We start from the raw sequence: 16,058 nt of genomic DNA, 5'->3' as shown, positions 1-16,058 counted from the left end.
CCACAGGGGGAGGGGTAGCTCAGTGGTTTGACCAGTGGCCTGTTAAACCCCGAGTGGTGAGTTCAGTCCATGAGGGGGCCATTTGGGGTAAAAATCTGTCTGGGGATTGGTCCTGCTTTGAGCAGGGGATTGGAGTAGATGACCTCCTGAGGTCCCTTCCAACCCTGATATTCTGTGACTCTATATTGTGTCCTCAGGACCAGTTGAGTCAGAAGGGCGGGGGGGGGGGGCAATTTTTAAATGCCATCTGGGGCTGTGCAGGAGACACACCAATCAGTGCATGTCCCTGCTGGCTTGGCCCTAATCCCTGACCAGCCCCACACAGTTCGGGAGTTGAACCAGTTGGCCATGGGCCTGCTGGCAGAAGGAGAGTCACAAGCAGATTTCACTGCTATGTCCCCTGACAAGGGCCCGCATCAAGCCCAGTATGTTTGTCCAAACTATCCAGTTCTCTTGTTTCCATCACAATTATGTGGCTATTAGTGGAAACCTTACAAGAATAGCCTTTCTCCTGAGACTGCCAACAATTTCATTCCTGTTCCAGGTGGAAATACCATGAGAATAGATTTTGCATGGTGTTTTATACACACTAATATAGTGAATAAAAACCTCTGTTATCTACTTTATAAAAGCCAGTTGCTTGGGACAGGTTTACAACCCATCTCCTATTTCTCTGAAATATTTTCTAGTCCTTCTGATATTTTTATCAGTGTTCATTTAAGAACATTGCTCAGTAGATAATTTGTACCCTCTCTGTGCAGGCTGTCATGCTGTCTGGAGTGGCTCAGGGCAGACTGTCAAAAGCAGGGCAGACACCCCAAACTGGTGGTATGTTCTATAATTAGATTTCACCAACGCAGTCACAAATATGAACTCCTGGATCACTGTAACTGTCTTACCATGGAATCACAGACAGTCCCTTTAGACTCTCCAGTCTATCGTACCACCCAGACAAGCTAGACTTAGTGATAAATTATACCAAAAGTCACAAAATATTCTGGTTGCTTCCAATCCCAAGAAACCAGTCACTTATCCCAGATCAATTGATACCTAGATCTTACACCAAGGACAATGCCTGTAGCCAATCCTGTAATAAACTATATAAAAGTTTAACTAGGAAAAAGAAATGAGAGTTAATTACAGATTAAAATAAGCAAACATATGCACACAAATGATTTACCGTCTATGATTCTTAAACATGACAGAGATGTGGTAATATGTCAATTCAAAATGTAGCCTGTCATTTTATTTAAAGTGAATTGAGTGATGCTGTATTATACCATCATGACTATTGGGAGACATTTCCTGATGCTGAAAGTTATTAGTATCTAAACTGCGGGAGGTGGTGGGAACCAAGGTGTCTAGGACATTTTCAAATTTATCAGCTGTTTAGGTGAGTATGTTCTTTTTAGGGTGTATTGTTGGTGCTACTAATGTTGAGCAGCAGATGAAAAAAATAAAGGACCGTGGGAAAGATTCAAAAGCAAGAAAAGGACAAGTGATACCTAGAATCCCTCCAAAGAGAGCTGAGAGAGATCAGACTGTGTTTCAAGTCTACAAAGGAGTAAAAACATTTGCATTCTGTAAAAAGAACAACCTCATAGTGACAGGTGGAATGGATCGAATCATCCGGATGTGGAACCCTTACATGTCTGGGTAAGAGACGGTTACAGTACTCATTGAAATAATCTGTTATGAAGGGCTTTGTAACCACATATTCATGATAAGTAATTCTTACTATCTAGTGTATTGCCTTGTTAATAGGGATCAGCTAAGTTCATTGAGGAGACAATCACAAATGTCCTGGAAATATGTGTGAGTTTAGAGAATGGCTCTTCTGCACTGTTGATAATATCAGTACACGCACATGCGTGCAGGAAAATCATTCCCATAAGTTTTAATATTTTATATAAATATAAACATTCCTGGACTATCCTCCATTTTTTATCTAATATCGGTTTGAGGTTTTGCTTGTGTCTAAGACCCCAGTCCTACGATGATCTCTGTCCACACAGAGCTCATTGTTATAACTGAGGCCTAGGAATCCATTTTGCAGCATTAACATCTCATTAAAAGCTGAACTCTGCAAGCAGATGCTATTGTTTCACATACATCACTCCAAGTGCCTGATACTGGAAGACCACTCTGTTTATGTGGGGGGGTTTTTGTGAGAAAACGCAAAATACAGTTCCCACCAAACATGCGAGTAGTCGCAGATTTCAGCCCATTTATTTTTACTTTGTTTTATAAGAAAATCAATTTGAAACTGCTTAATATTGACCTGTTCTTATTAAATTTCAGCCAGCCAACAGGCATACTCAGAAGCCACACAGCACCAGTCTGTTATCTCTCCATATCTGCAGAAGATGCGAAAATATTTTCCATGTCCACAGACAATACCATTAAGGTCCCACTATGTACAGCAAGTGTCCGATATCCTACCCCAGTTCTCCATTTTGTATTTGTGGAAATAAATATAAATATATTCATTCTATTAAAAACGAACACGTACAGAATAGTACAGCATAGAAATGTAGGGCCTGATCTAATTCTCAATGAAGTCAATAGAAAAGACTCCAACCGAAATTGGAGTTGGATCTGGCCCTTGAATAGATCAACGTAGAAAACAACTCCAGCAAGTACTCCTATGAGTCAATAGTTTCTTAGGTTTTCAGTTGTACTAAATGCATTTGTGCTAAATGTTTCATAAATCATGATAAAACTTTTAACAGGTATCTAGTACTCTAAACTTTTTAAAGTGTTCTTTTACTTTAGAAAGTGACTTTGTGTTTTCTTTTTTAATTTAGGGATCTTGCTTCTATAGTAATTTCTCTAGGATATGTATTTCTGTTTCTTCATTTGCTGAAACCTCCTAACCAGGCATATATTACATGCATTGTGTATGTATTACACGTGTGTATTGCACAAAAAAAACAACAAAAACAACCACCCTACATTAAAATAATATTATTAAGGTTGGAAATGCTAGAATTAAGGTTTCCTCATGCAACCTTAATTTGGACTCTTTTGCACAGGCAGACTGTTAAATACACAAACTATTTTTTCCACAATTCTTTTGCTTCATTCAGTGCACAGAATGGATAGTGCTCACTTAATGAGAAGCTATCAAATATTCTGCTTTCTTCTTGTTCAACGTGTGACCTCATTAATTCTGGCATTTTCCTAACTTTTGAGTGCTTGACTTTGCAACCTTTTAATGTGGATTTTTATGTGTAATTGCTTAGGTTTTCAAAAAGCTAACTGAAAAAAACCTGAAACTCTGTCACATGAAATCATACTGACATTTGCATGGGTCATCAGCAGAGGTGGAACCTGATCCACCGCACAGACCTCTACTATTTGAGCTAACAGGACAACTGGTAGCAGTAGTAGGTTGTCATTGTCTGTGTAGACAAGCGCTACAGGAGAATGAGACACTGAGCCAATGTGTAACCCACTCAGGGATCTTGGGCTCCATTGAGGCTTTGACGGGGAGTGTGCTCTAGTGATACAGACTCTTCTGTGCATTCCCCTGAAGTGTGAGCCCTTCTTCCTCATTTCCTTCAACTTATCCCAGTCCTTTCTCTTCCACACCCCAGGCTTCTCAACCCTTTCCAAGTCCCATTCTCCTAGCACAGCCAGTCCCAGTCTCCACGGTTAGATGTCTCATCCCACCCCACAGGTCTCCTTGCCTAGCAAGTCCTAGTCTCACTCCTCTGCACTACCTGTCACCATCTCCCTCCCCTCCCCTGCCCCAGCAACATTTCATTCCCAGTCTCTGTGACAAGCTAGTCCCCCACTCCTGGATCTCTCCAGTTCCAGTTTCTATACTCCCCAGCTCTTTGTCACATTCTACTCCTCCCAAACCCCAGTAGGTCAATCTTTTGTCCCCTCTGTATCTGAATCAGGCAGTTTCCTTCTCCAACTCCTGGGCCCAGCAGGGTGTCACAGTCTCCCTGCTCTTAGTGTAGGTGCTCAGACCCAGCATGGCCCACAGCAGCCAACAGCTGCAATTGCAGGGAAAGTCTTGCTTAGCCCTGGGCTGGAGCATGCCCAGGGTGGATGGAGTCTTCAGGGAGATTAGCTGCTAAAATTAATCTCTACTTAGCATGTGCAAACTGTGATTTATTTTTTTTTAAAAAGAAGGCTTATAACTTAACCAAATTTGGCAGGCTTTCACAGGGATGGCAAAAAGCACATCCCTGACACAAAAGCCCAGGCCCCTTGCTAAAACTAAAGCATACTTTCTCCTAAGTAAGAAGGAACTAGAGCTTTCCAAAGACAAAGTTTGATAGATTTTTTTTTTTAACTTGAGTAAAGCACATTTTTTCTTACCCTTGTTCTCAGAAACTGCTGAACCATTTTGGCTGAAATTTTCCAAAAGTATTTAGCTTAATGTAGACACTCAGAATGGAAAACTTCAGCTCAAGCAGTTAAAATTTGCTAAAATAAGCAAATAAAAAAGAAAACAGGGTCTTATAATGGAAAGTGTTGAGCAACCTTAATAATAGGCAGTGCTATCAACCCTGCCTATAGTAATAATATTAGCCTTTGCACTTTTTCCAATGTATGACTTCAGTATTAAGTTTAGGTTTCTGACTGCTATATTAGCGAGCACTATTATATTATTATTATTTTTAATTACCTATTTAATTTCCAGAAGCATGTCTTTAGAACTGTACTCCACACTTTATAATCAGACATCTTGTGGGGTTTGTGTGGGTCTTCTGTGTTTCCAGAGGATTCCGCTGTTTTTCTCCGTTTGTATCTGGTTTGAACCAAGTATGTATACATCCATTGTGAGCACCTTTTCTCTTTGATTAACTTATTAATTGCCCTTAATTTAAAATTATATTTGGAATTTGTAAAAGCACAGCACAAGGGTTGACTTGTTTTATAAATGTAAATTATTGTTCATCATTTTCCATTATACCATATGTGCCAAATTCATCCTTAGTGTATATCCATTGAAGTCAGTGGACATACACCGAAGATTAATTTAGATATAGGGCTAAATTCATCTCTGGTATATTTCCACTGACTTCACTGGGTGTAGACTAAGGATGAATTAGGCATCCATGGTATGATGGAAAATCACAAACAGTAGTCTACATTTATATAGCACCTTTCATCTCAGAGCACTTTCACCAAGTAAGGGCTAGAGTGGGGGTGGGCAAACTATGGGCTGTGGACCAGATCCAGCCCCTCAGGGCTTTGGATCCGGCCAGTGGGATTGCCGCCCCATGTGCCCCGTGCTGCTCCCAGAAGCGGCTGGCACCACATCCCAGTGGCCCCTTGTGTGGGGGGGGGGCCGAGGGCTCCGTGCACTGCCCTCGCCTGTGGGTACCTCACCCTGCAGCTCCCATTGGCCGGGAATGGGGAACCGCAACCAGTGGGAGCTTCAGGGGAGGTACCCACAGGCAAGGGCAGCGCGCAGACCCCAGGGGCCACAGGGGCACTCCGCTGTCATCCCAAAGCCATTCCAGGTAAGCAGTGCCAGGCTGGAGCCCAAACCCCTACTGCATGCCACACCCCAACTCCATGCCCTGAGCCCCCTGCCGCACCCTTCCTGCACTCCAACACCCTGCCCTGAGCCCCTTCCTGCACACTGCACCCCCCTCCCACACCCCAACCCCCTGCCCCAGCCCTGCATGCAATTTCCCCACGCAGATGTGGCCGTTGGACCAAAAAGTTTGCCCACCCTTGGGCTAGAGTCAGTGGAAAGACTCTCAGGACTAGATCTATAAAGCTACTTAGGGGTCTAATCCAACACTTAGGTGCTACTGATATTCTCACAACCACCACTCAGCTGCTGGCTAACCCTGTAGGTGCCTAAGTTTCTACCAGTGGGTATGCACAAAAAGGTGCCTGAGTCCTGATGCTGCACCACAGCTAATTAGCTGCTTAGAGCCCTTGTTTGTGCCTAAATCCAATAGGATTCTCAGACTAGCATGTGTGTGTTGTATATAATACCCAATAGGCTTGTGGTTTGGGCACTCACCTAGGAGGTAGATGACCTGGGTTCATATCCCTGCTCTGCCTGATTCAGATTATGGACTTGCACCTGGGTTTTATGTATTCCAAGGGAGTAACACCCCCCCAGGCTATTAGGTATCCTGGCATTGGTCTCTCTCAGTCTCCCCTATTGAAGCAGTTCCACTTTGTATAGCTAATTAATTATTCACTGGAGCAGAGATTTGAACTTGGGTCTCCCACATCTCAGGTGAGTACCTGAGCCTCTGGTCTATAGAGTCAATCTCTCTGGCCCTGTGAGTGAGTTAGTATGGATGGATGTACTTATACAAAGAGGAACAGCTCCAACAGGAGAGAGGGGCGAGACCTACCCCAAGGATAATCTCTCTTGTAGCTGTTCCCTTCTGTGGAAAAGTAACACAGCATTTTTAGGGTAAGTAATCTGTTGCTTACTTCCTTTCTCTGATTCTAAAATGCTCAGAGACCCTGGTCTAGCAGCATTGTGTTGGGGATACTGTTGGTAAGGGTCTAACCTTCCAGTACGTGTGCCATGCACAACTACCTGACTTGGGTGGGAAGGGAAGTATAGCAGTATAGTTTTAGAATTGCATGAGGACATGTCAGACATTAGAGTACAACCCTATTAATTTTTGTTCTGTTTGTGTAACATCGTTTCCTACAGATCTGGGATATTGTGGACCAGACCTGTTTATTTACAGCCTGTTCAAAAACCAGTGGAATCAAGGGAGAGCTCACTGCTTGCCACTACACCCCAGGCACCAGATCGCTTTGTGTTGCTGCAGATACACTTGCACTTCTTCATCTAAAATTAAGGTACATGGCAAGCCCATTTGAGTTCGAGGGTTTGTGAGCCTCTTCACTGTTATTCAAAAGTTCAACAGATGGGACGGGAGGTTTGCATGTGTGGGAAATCTAGAGCATTTGAAATAGAATTGGAGAAGTTTACTCACTGTGGGAACAGGGTAGTATAGATCTCTGTCCCCTCCTCGGGTTCCCACTACGACAGCTGCTGGGGATTGGCCCTGCTTTGAGCAGGGAGTTGGACTAGATGACCTCCGGAGGTCCCTTCCAACCCTGATATTCTATGATTCTATGGGAGCAGCACAGCTGGGAATTATTTGCAAAGATTCCCTAGAGTTTGGTCTAGTAGATGCAGGCAGACTAGCAATGGGATGGGTGTGGAGACTATAGGCCTCCCTCTTTCTCCCCACCGCTATCAGTATCTTTAATTTAAAGTCACAGCATCACTTTCCCCCTTTTGGAAGATGTACTGAGGAAATAGCATAGAAATGCTTAATGCCGTTGTACTTTCCCCAACTCTTGTACAGTCCGGTTGAGATATGGTGCATTGCTTTGGTTTGTTTTCCCGTGAGACAGGCCTCCTCCAGAGTCCCACTTGATCGTATCTCATAAGGAGCCAGTTCTGTGCTGCAAATACAACAAAGAGTTCAGGCACGTGGTGAGCTGCTCAGAGGGATCTGTAAGTGAAAACTATACCACGTAAAGGCCATGTAGCTGCTGACATGACTCCATGTGTCTGTCTAATCTATTGTATGTAATCTGTGCATTTTTAACACACCCAGCTGATCAGAGATTTTCCGGTGAAACAGCTTCGTCAGAAAATGCTGGTTCTGCAAACCCCAAATGTTTCATGAAAGCAAGTCAGCTTTGACAAACTTTCAGTGAATCAACCTGCCTGGACTGGCCAGGGCCAGAAACGCCAGGCTTCCAGGATCCATAGCTTCAGAGCCGCTCTGCCCTGCCAGGGCTTCCAGACTCTCTGCCATAGAGCCAGGAATCTGGAAGTCCTGGGAGACCTCACTCTAGTCAGGACTCAGAATCTAGGTTCCAAGCTGCACAATGTGATGCTTAGAAATCGTGAGGGTTCACAGGGCTTCTAGGCTCACTGTGCAAAGCTGGGACCCGAGAGGCCCTGGGACAGAAGTGGGGGAACCAGCTGAATCAGGAGTCTGGAAGCCCTGGGGTCCTGGGACACATGCCAGGGTTACCCGGGAGCCACAGACCTCAAAGTCTGGGCAGCTGCTGCCTGCAATTGGTATTCTTGTCAATCTCACTGTTGCTGTTAGCAGTGGTGAAACTCATAGCAGCAGTGATGCTGACCAGAATGTCAATTGCAGTTAGCAACTGCTAGCCTGGAGAGCATATTTTGTTTTGGAAATGTAATGTGTCAGAATCAGGTTGTTTTTTTTTCTCTAGGATTTCTGTTTCATTGGAAACGTCAAAAATTCTGGATTCATGGAAATTTGGAATTAATCAAGTTTGAAAATGTTGCAATTTCTCATGAACCAGAAAGCCCAAGTTTTGAGCAGCTCTACCCATTACCCGTGTAGCTAATTGCCAATCTGTAAAATATTTTAAAGGCAATAAATCAAGTTATGGCATCTACAGTGACATCTTTGGAAGAACTTCACATATTTTTGAGAAGAGGCATATGTACCTTAGGGCTTGTCTTTACGTACAGTGCTGCAGCTGCACCACTGTAGCCCTTTAGTGAAGATGTTACTATGCCAACAGGAGAGCTTCTCCCATCGGTGTAGTTAATCCACCTCCCTGAGAGGCAGTAGCTACACCAAGGGTTAGGTCAGTATAACTGTGTTGCTCAGGGGTGTGGATTTTTCACACCCTTGAGTGATGTAGTTATAGCGATATAAGTTTATAGTATAGACTGGGGTCTTAGATTCCACCCCAACCCAATATGTGTCTTTCTAGAGTCGGTGTTTCTTTTTTCTCTCTCAAACACTGAGCCCTGGTCTACACTTACATCAACGGCAGCTTTCGTCAACCCAACTCTGTAAGCTTCTACACTAAGATGTAGCTCCCGCCAGCGTAACTCACCCACTACACCGACTTAATACTCCACCTCCACAAGAAGCGTAGTGCTTAGGTCGATACAGTTAGGTCAACACAGTGTCAGTGTAGCTTACATCGACTGTTGCTGCCTTCCTGAAGCCATCCTATAGCGCCCCACACAGACAGTTAATCAGTGCAAGTGCTCCTGGTAAGGATATGCACTGCTAACACAAGGAGCATAGCGTGGACATGCAAAAGTGATGTAAATACTGCTGTTGCTGTAGATCAATGTGATCTAGGTCATCTTAATTTTGTCCTATGTAAATCTGGATACTGATTAAAGTGATGGTAATCCAAGCAGTCACGCTGACCAGTGCTATGTATGTTTCTTCTTGTATATGTGCCAATCCAACATAGGTAGATACTTGACACATGAGTATCTAGGCACCTTCCAAGGCTCATTTTGAGACATTGAAGATCTCAGTAAAGGAGATCAAATAACAGGCTCTCCTGCTGCCTGCAGCTACACCATTCAGCTAAAAAAAAAAAGCAGTTGAGAAAGGCTGTGCAGAGGAGGTAAAATGGAAAAATCCTGCTACTTTTCAGACACTCCTTCAATCACTATTTGTTTGTTTGTCTTTTAAAAGGTGGTTAAAGTGTGGGATTTTGAAACAGGAAAGCATTTATTTGAGTTTAGTGGTGCTCATGGAGGTGCTGCAATAACCTGTTTGACCTTTGATGTCAGTGGAAGAAGGTATGTTTCTTTTTATGTTTATTTGAAGATATATATAAAATTGTTGGCACATGTGCGAAATATATTGAATTTTAATCCCATTTTAGGTTAATTACAGGAGGAAGAGATGGATGCTTGAAAATATGGAATTACAACAATGGACATTGTTTGAATACTTTGAAAAGGGGTAAACAGCATGTTGGAAAATATTTGAAAGACTGGAAAAATATGATTTAAAGTATTGAAAAGAATAAATGTTTGGTTTATTTTTCCCTACAGAAGACAAATGTGCTGAAGTCTGTGACTGCACCTACGTGGAGGTGAACAGAAGCAGGTCAGATCTTTCACAGTTTGGTGTGAACCTTGTCCTAGGGCTAGGGAGTGATATATTTTGTGGGAATTTATACTGCAAGTGCTAGCTGTTTTCTGTAGAAAGTGATTCCTTCCCTGGATGCTGGCTGGTGAGTCTTGCCCACATGCTCAGGGTTTAGCTGATTGCCATATTTGGGGTTGAGAAGGAATTTTCCTCCAGGGCAGATTGGCAGAGGCCCTGGAGGTTTTTGGCCTTCCTCTGCAGCATGAGGCACAGGTCACTTGCTGGAGGATTCTCTGCACCTTGAGGTCTTTAAACCATGAATTGAGGACTTCAATAACTCGGACATAGGTTAGGGGTTTGTTACAGGAGTGGGTGGATGAGATTCTGTGGCCTGCGTTGTGCAGGAGGTCAGACTAGATGATCATAATGGTCCCTTCTGACCTAGAGTCTATGAGTCTTTGTGACATTACTGGAGCATTGTTCACACCAGTGCCACAAAAAGAACTATAACCTCTGAAAATTAAACACAGTGCAAATAAACAGACTTGTACAGGTATACAAAGCAGGTTACATTCTTTGATGAGCGCCTATAGAGCCATTAATAGAGCACTGGCCTGTAAGTGCGGGGGCAGCCAGCACATCTGTTGATGGGGCATGGCACGGGGTTGCTGTCACCAGACAAAGCCCATGAGGAAAGGGGTCAGCTGACTAAGCAGCATGTGACTGTATGCTGGAGATTACATAATGGAATGCCCCTGGCTCAGTCTGGAGAAGATGAGGGTTTACCTAAGACCCTGAGGGAAGTCACTTCATGGGAATCTGGCAGGAGGCCCATCGAGGATAGCCAGGAAAGGCAACTCAAGGAGGAGGTTGTGTCCTGTCTCTTCCCTGCTTGCTGAAAGCTTCAAAGACCTCTAGTGGTTGGGACCAAGTGTTCTGAGATACTTTGCTCTTGTTTTGAATCCTCTAGCGATGGTAAAGCCAGCCCAGAAGAAAAGGGTATGACCCAAACTGAAGTTTTGGCTTTATTTTACCTTCCCTGGCTAGTGAAGCTGCTTGCTGGCTTACAGACCCCTAGTTCTCTGAGACAGATGCTGTTGCTCTGCTACTCAGTACACAGTGCTCCCATATTGTTATCATTTGTGTTACAATAGCATGTGGAAGCCAGGACCCCAGTTGTGTTAGCCACTGTAGAAACATAATGAAAAACACAATATTGTCCTAATAGGTGCTATCATTCCATGAAGACAGTTCTCAGTGGATTATTTCATTAATTTTGGCAAGCTGTGTGTAACTTTCCCATTTCCTTGATGTTTAAAACAGTAATATTTAAAAACCATCTCTCTTTTAAAAAAATTACTAGTATATAAAAACAAACAGAAGAACACTGAACACTTTATTAAATCTTCTTGTAGGTATATCATAGCTGTTGGATGGGATAGAAGAATAAGCATGTATTTTGTAAGTGAAAAATATATATCTAAAATGACTTGGTATTAATATAAAATTATTATTATTTTAAAATGAACCCTTAAATTTTGTGTTTATTGCTTCTCACTAGAAGTGAAAAGGGGGAAAAATCTGTTTATAGTCACTGATGTATTAACCGTTTCTGTTTTGGGCTAAGACTAAAAATGTTGTCCAACACTCAACCCCCTCCACTTAAAGATAGGACATGTAAAACTTAATCTCACTCTCTGTAGGTTGCCTAAGGTTCTGTGCCCAGTAAACAAACAAAATTTCAAGGACATGATCCTGCAGAGACATAACATGGGTAACTTATTGCACTGAGGGTGAAGTCCTAGTCCCATTGACTTCAGTGGCCAAACACTGACTGACTTCACTGGGGTCGGGATTTCACCCTGAGAGTAGTACCATTGAATTCCACGTGGCCACTCAGCACATGAAGTTGTGCTCATATGTAAATCTTTGCAGGATCATGGCCTGGACATTTTGTCTATTTTCTGAATTCAGTATCTTAGGCAACCTGCAGGAGCAAGTAAATGCAAAATTACATTTGACAGTCATCAGTGAGCCATCCAGTTGCCCATCATCAAACACATGGCCAAATCAAAGAGCCTTTAGCAAGCAGTACTGTTGCATATACTGCTATTAATATGCAATGCATGTTTATTATAATATTTATCCAGATTTTAATTAAAAATTAACTTAAATAGATATTGGAAACATGCTGTTCTCAAACCTTTTGGTTTGTTACCTATTGTTTCTAGCAATATGAAGGGCCTTGTCTGTTCACTTTTGTGTCAGTGGGAATTACTTGCGTTTTAAAGCCATTTGTCTTTTGCACATGTGAGTTAAACTTCTTTTGAGCTGTACGTACATACCTAGTAGAAGAACAAATCCCTGTTGACTGAGGAAATGCTGAAAATACACCAATTTCTCTTTTATCTTTGTTGTTTGGAACAGGACTCTGCAGACGACCTTCATCACTTTCAGAAACCTCAGCCCTATTGGCAGGATGATTTAGTAAGAATCCATCTTGATTCTGTATTACAAATAAAGTTATTTAAAAAAAAATGTCAGATGTTATTTGATACAAAACTGGATAAATAATTGAACATAGGATTGAACACAGACAGTTAGACTTTAGTAATGAGCAGTTATTTGAATTCTTACCAACATATAATTCTAGATAGATAACTTTCACACCTGAGTTTTGAGCAGATTAGAGAGGAACAAGGTAAGCATCATACAGGTTGGAAAGGAGGAGGAAAAGGAGATGTAGTAGTTGAGGCATGAAATGATCGAGGTCTGAACAGGAGCTTTTTTTGTTGGGGATGGAGAAGAATAGCTGATTTTGCAGAAGTTTTGGAATGAAAACCAGCAGAATTAGATGGCTACTTCAGTGTGAAGAGGAGAGAGGAGTCAAAAACTGACATCACGGCTGTGAGACTAGGAGGATGGTGGGGCTGTGGACATATAATGCAGAGGGAGAGAGAGAAGAAGATGATCCTGGAGGAAAGACGACGAGTTCGTTTTTTGACTGGTTGAGTATCTTGAAGCTTCAGTGAGACATCCAGCAGAAGATGTCAGAGAGATGGACACAGTCTGAACTGAGGATGGGGGAAGATCTGTGAGTCACCAGCAGAGAGGGAGAAGGTGGTAATAATTAAAGCTGTGTGAGTTGTAGACCCTGATGGGATGGGATGAAGAAAAGCATCTGCAAATGAGATGTATGGTCCAAAAGACACTAAATCAGTTGTTTTAAATTTCTCATCTGATACTATGTAGGAGATTAGGCTGGAGAGATGACATAGGTTCTTGTGTGTGACCAGCAGGAGCAGGGAAAGTCTGTGCTTAGGTGCCTGGGTCCCTTTCTCTTGCTGAACAAAGGGAAAGGAACAGCAGTGTTTCTTTTATGTCCTCTGTTTTCATTTAGAGCTGTGGCCACAAAGAGGATATTCTGTGTATTGCTCAGTGTCCACCTACTCTTCTTGCCACCTCCAGTTATGATGGTGAAATTATCATTTGGAATATGATCTCAGGACACATATACCGCAAACTTCACACATCTTTTCCCGCTCACTGTGCTGGCACAGAAGGTAAGTACTGACTAGGGAAACTACAGGGAACACTATTCCTAAGCACTTTCCAGCTTAACCCTTCATTCAAAATCTTTTTTGGAGAGATGTGGACCTCGCATGTTACTGCAAACTATGCTATTAGGAGGACACTTAATAAATTCAGAAGAACAGGAAGACAGCATGGTAACTGTACAGCATATAAAATTATTGCAATGTAGGGCAAGGGAGCAGTGCCATACCATTGGCTTAGTTAAAGCTGTTATCTCTAATGTAATGAGCAAATCAAATAGTTTGTAGTAAATATCAAGGACAAAGGATGAAGTTGATTATATTTGTTTTCTTGGTGTATTTGGGGGGTATATATACACATATACATGAATAATTATTTGTATTACAGTAGTGCCTGCCTAAAGGCTCCAAATGAGACATTGTGCTATGTGTGCTGTGTGTACACACACACACACTGAGAAACAGTCCCTGCCTTGAATAGCTTATGTTCCAAATAGACAACCCAAAGGAAGGCTTATTATGCTCATTTTATAGCTGGGGAAACTGAGGCACAGAGCAACTAAATGTCTTGCCCAAGGTCAGGCAGGGAGTTTGTGGCAGAGCAGAGAATTGAACCCAGACCTCCAGAGTCCATCTAGTATCTTAGCTGCAAGGCCATCTCTTTCTTTAAGCATTATAACTGAATGAACAATTGTCCTTTGGTTACATGCTTAAGAGTATAAAAGTATTTACAAGTTCCTTCTTCTGGTTCCTCAGACCATGCTCTGTCTCCTCAGCGCTGCAGAGCAGTAAAGGGGATGGAAAGCTGCCCTAATAGGGCATCTGGAGATTCCCTGGGCATGGTGGAATTCCTGACTGGCGTAACTCAGACGTTCACAAACTTCACTGTGACTCCCTTCTGACAACCAAAGTTATTATATGGCCCCAGGAGGGGGGACTGAAGCCTGAGCCCACCCGAGCCCCACTGCCCCCGGTGGAGTGGGGGGTAAAGCCAAAGCCCAAGCCCCACCGCTCCACCACTTGGGGCCGAAGCCCAAGGGCTTCAGACCTAGGCAGGAGGCCTGTAACTTGAGCCTGGGCACCCAGGGCTGAAGCCCTTAGGCTTTGGCTTTGGCCCTGTGCAGTGGGGCTTGGGCTTTGACTTTAGCCCTGAACCCCAGCAAGTCTAAGCCAGCCCTGGAGACCCCATTAAAACAGGGTTGCAACCCACTTAGGGGTCCCAACTCACAGTTTGAGAACTGCTGGCATAACTTATATCTGGTCTTCCTTAGTGTAAGAGGTGCATTGGGAGGTATGGTTACCATGCCTTTCATTCCAGTGGTCCTCAATGGCCTGCTGGCCCCTAGCAGGCTATTACCGGTCAGAGTCAGATGTCCTTTCAGCAGTTCCATGGGATCTGACTATGGAACTGGTGCTGAGAAGCAGCTCCACATCACTTTCTGACCCATCTTGACTGTCCTTGGGATCAGTCAGGCTGGCACTAAGGTCCCGTATGCTGGAGTCTGGGGCACATGTATCCTTTAGTCCCATGGTAACAGGGTCAGAATTTGGCCCCAGATTGATATTCCGGTGGTTGGCCTGGCCTGTGGAAATGACCCAACTTCCCCATCAGGTTCAGTCCTGGGTACAAAAGAATGGTACAGAACCATTTTCTGTCATGGCTCTTTATCTAGGTTCTTGTACCATACACATCACTGGTGTCCTGCCTTAGCATGTTACATGCTCTGCAATACTATACATTATCTTCCTAAGGTACACATATATTAATACAGCACTGATGAGGCACATTTCCAAATGCCTTCACTCTGAAGAAATGCAAGTGTGCTGTTATACACTTAGATGTTTTCTTATTGTGTACTAAAATTCTGAGCATTCCTAGAAGTAGCAAATATTTTGAAAAATTTTCCATAGTAATTATAAAGGAATTGCTGTCCAAGAAAAACGGCATTCTTGCCAAAAACATAATTTGTACTTTCTTCCTTTCACCATCTCATCACTAGCATCCAGATATTTTGTTCTAAGGTTGCGTTAACTGAAAAACTACTAACACAAGGAGGGGTGGAACATTTTAGCTGTTAAAAGAAATCTATGTAACAATTGCTTCAATTTATCATAATTAAAAATTGCGCAATATGTTTTATTATTAATAAAATATTTATTATCCTTTTATTTATTTGTACTGTGGTGGTACATCAGAGCCCTCATCATGGACCAGGAATTCATTGTGCTAGGCATTGTACAAATTCTGAACAAAAAGGTGTTCCTTGCCTGAACCAAAGAGATTACAGTCTACGTAAATTTCACTCAGAATGCCCACAGTCTCTGACGACAGACAGTAGCTGTCATTGCACATGGTAAAAACTAGAGCTGGGTGGAGAACAGAAATTCCAGTTCGTGGAGGATTTTGAGATTTCTAAATTTTGTGTTCATTCTGAATCGGAACAAAACCTGAAAATTAAATGCTCCAAGAAAGAAAATTTCAATTAACAAAATTCTTTTCAAATTTATCCAAATATTTTGTTTCATCAAAATCAAAACAGTTTATTTCCGTGATGATTTTTGACTTTATTATATTATATTTTATAATGTGCAATACAGAATTTTAAAAAATTCAAAAAGGAAAGTCATTTTAAAAGGAAAGATCAAAATG

At 42.6% G+C, this 16,058-nt stretch overlaps 1 protein-coding gene across 3 annotated transcripts in view; it reads left to right on the top strand.

Moving 5' to 3' along the window:
• The window catches only part of LOC116834099 (cilia- and flagella-associated protein 337-like), an 80,968-nt gene that overhangs the window by 44,697 nt on the left and 20,213 nt on the right, over window positions 1–16,058 (top strand). For all 3 annotated transcript variants that reach the window (XR_012655039.1, XM_032795974.2, XM_032795975.2), the window contains exons 13-22: window positions 1,413–1,656; window positions 2,302–2,407; window positions 6,656–6,807; window positions 7,372–7,474; window positions 9,453–9,559; window positions 9,646–9,725; window positions 9,818–9,872; window positions 11,270–11,315; window positions 12,282–12,341; window positions 13,255–13,417. Coding sequence is in view for 2 of the 3 variants with exons in the window: in XM_032795974.2 (XP_032651865.1) it covers window positions 1,413–1,656; window positions 2,302–2,407; window positions 6,656–6,807; window positions 7,372–7,474; window positions 9,453–9,559; window positions 9,646–9,725; window positions 9,818–9,872; window positions 11,270–11,315; window positions 12,282–12,341; window positions 13,255–13,417 (1,116 nt within the window). In the remaining variant the exon portion in view is untranslated. The remainder of the gene's footprint in view (window positions 1–1,412; window positions 1,657–2,301; window positions 2,408–6,655; window positions 6,808–7,371; window positions 7,475–9,452; window positions 9,560–9,645; window positions 9,726–9,817; window positions 9,873–11,269; window positions 11,316–12,281; window positions 12,342–13,254; window positions 13,418–16,058) is intronic.

Source organism: Chelonoidis abingdonii, chromosome 1 (assembly GCF_003597395.2).
Source record: "Chelonoidis abingdonii isolate Lonesome George chromosome 1, CheloAbing_2.0, whole genome shotgun sequence".
In the NCBI taxonomy this organism is placed as follows: Eukaryota; Metazoa; Chordata; order Testudines; family Testudinidae; genus Chelonoidis; species Chelonoidis abingdonii.
This window is presented reverse-complemented; position numbering and strand designations above follow the sequence as displayed.